The sequence below is a fragment of the Meleagris gallopavo genome, unplaced genomic scaffold (genome assembly GCF_000146605.3).
Source record: "Meleagris gallopavo isolate NT-WF06-2002-E0010 breed Aviagen turkey brand Nicholas breeding stock unplaced genomic scaffold, Turkey_5.1 ChrUn_random_7180001912919, whole genome shotgun sequence".
In the NCBI taxonomy this organism is placed as follows: domain Eukaryota; kingdom Metazoa; phylum Chordata; class Aves; order Galliformes; family Phasianidae; genus Meleagris; species Meleagris gallopavo.
In genome coordinates this window covers 1-414 of record NW_011175827.1, presented here as the reverse complement: position 1 = coordinate 414, position 414 = coordinate 1, and the positions used below count along the sequence as shown (strand labels likewise).

Here is a 414-nt window from a genome sequence, read left to right as displayed (position 1 = left end):
CGCGGGGCAGCGCCGGCGCGAAGGCGCGGCCGGGCCGAACGGCTCCGCGGTTACCGCGACCCCGTCCCCTCGGCGAACCCCAGCTCCCGCCGCTGCCCACAACGAACCCCTCCCGCCCCGTCCCGCGGCACTGACCAGCTCCTTCTTCCTCTTCTCCTCCTTCACGTCCGTCTTCTTGATCTCTGCCTTGAAAGCCTCCGCCTCCCCGTTCTGGTCGTCCTTGGCCAGCAGGTCCATGAGGTAGGCGATGTAGCTGGTGGCCAGGCGGAGAGTTTTGATCTTGGAGAGCTTGGTGTCGGCGGGCACGTTGGGGATGCACTCGCGCAGCTCCGCGAAGGCGCTGTTGATGCTCTGAGTCCTGCGCCGCTCCTTGCGGTTCGCCGTGCCCCTGCGCTTCACCGGCCGGGGCCCCCC

The 414-nt window shown here is 69.3% G+C and overlaps 1 protein-coding gene across 1 annotated transcript in view; it reads right to left on the bottom strand.

The window, feature by feature from the left end:
* Nucleotides 1-411, bottom strand: part of HAND2 (heart and neural crest derivatives expressed 2) — a gene marked incomplete at its 5' end in the record, with an annotated part of 1,392 nt that extends 981 nt beyond the window's left edge. Inside the window, one exon of the mRNA XM_010727567.2 lies at nucleotides 136-411. Within this exon, the coding sequence (XP_010725869.1) occupies nucleotides 136-411 (276 nt within the window). The remainder of the gene's footprint in view (nucleotides 1-135) is intronic.
* Between the last annotated feature and the right edge of the window lie 3 nt (nucleotides 412-414).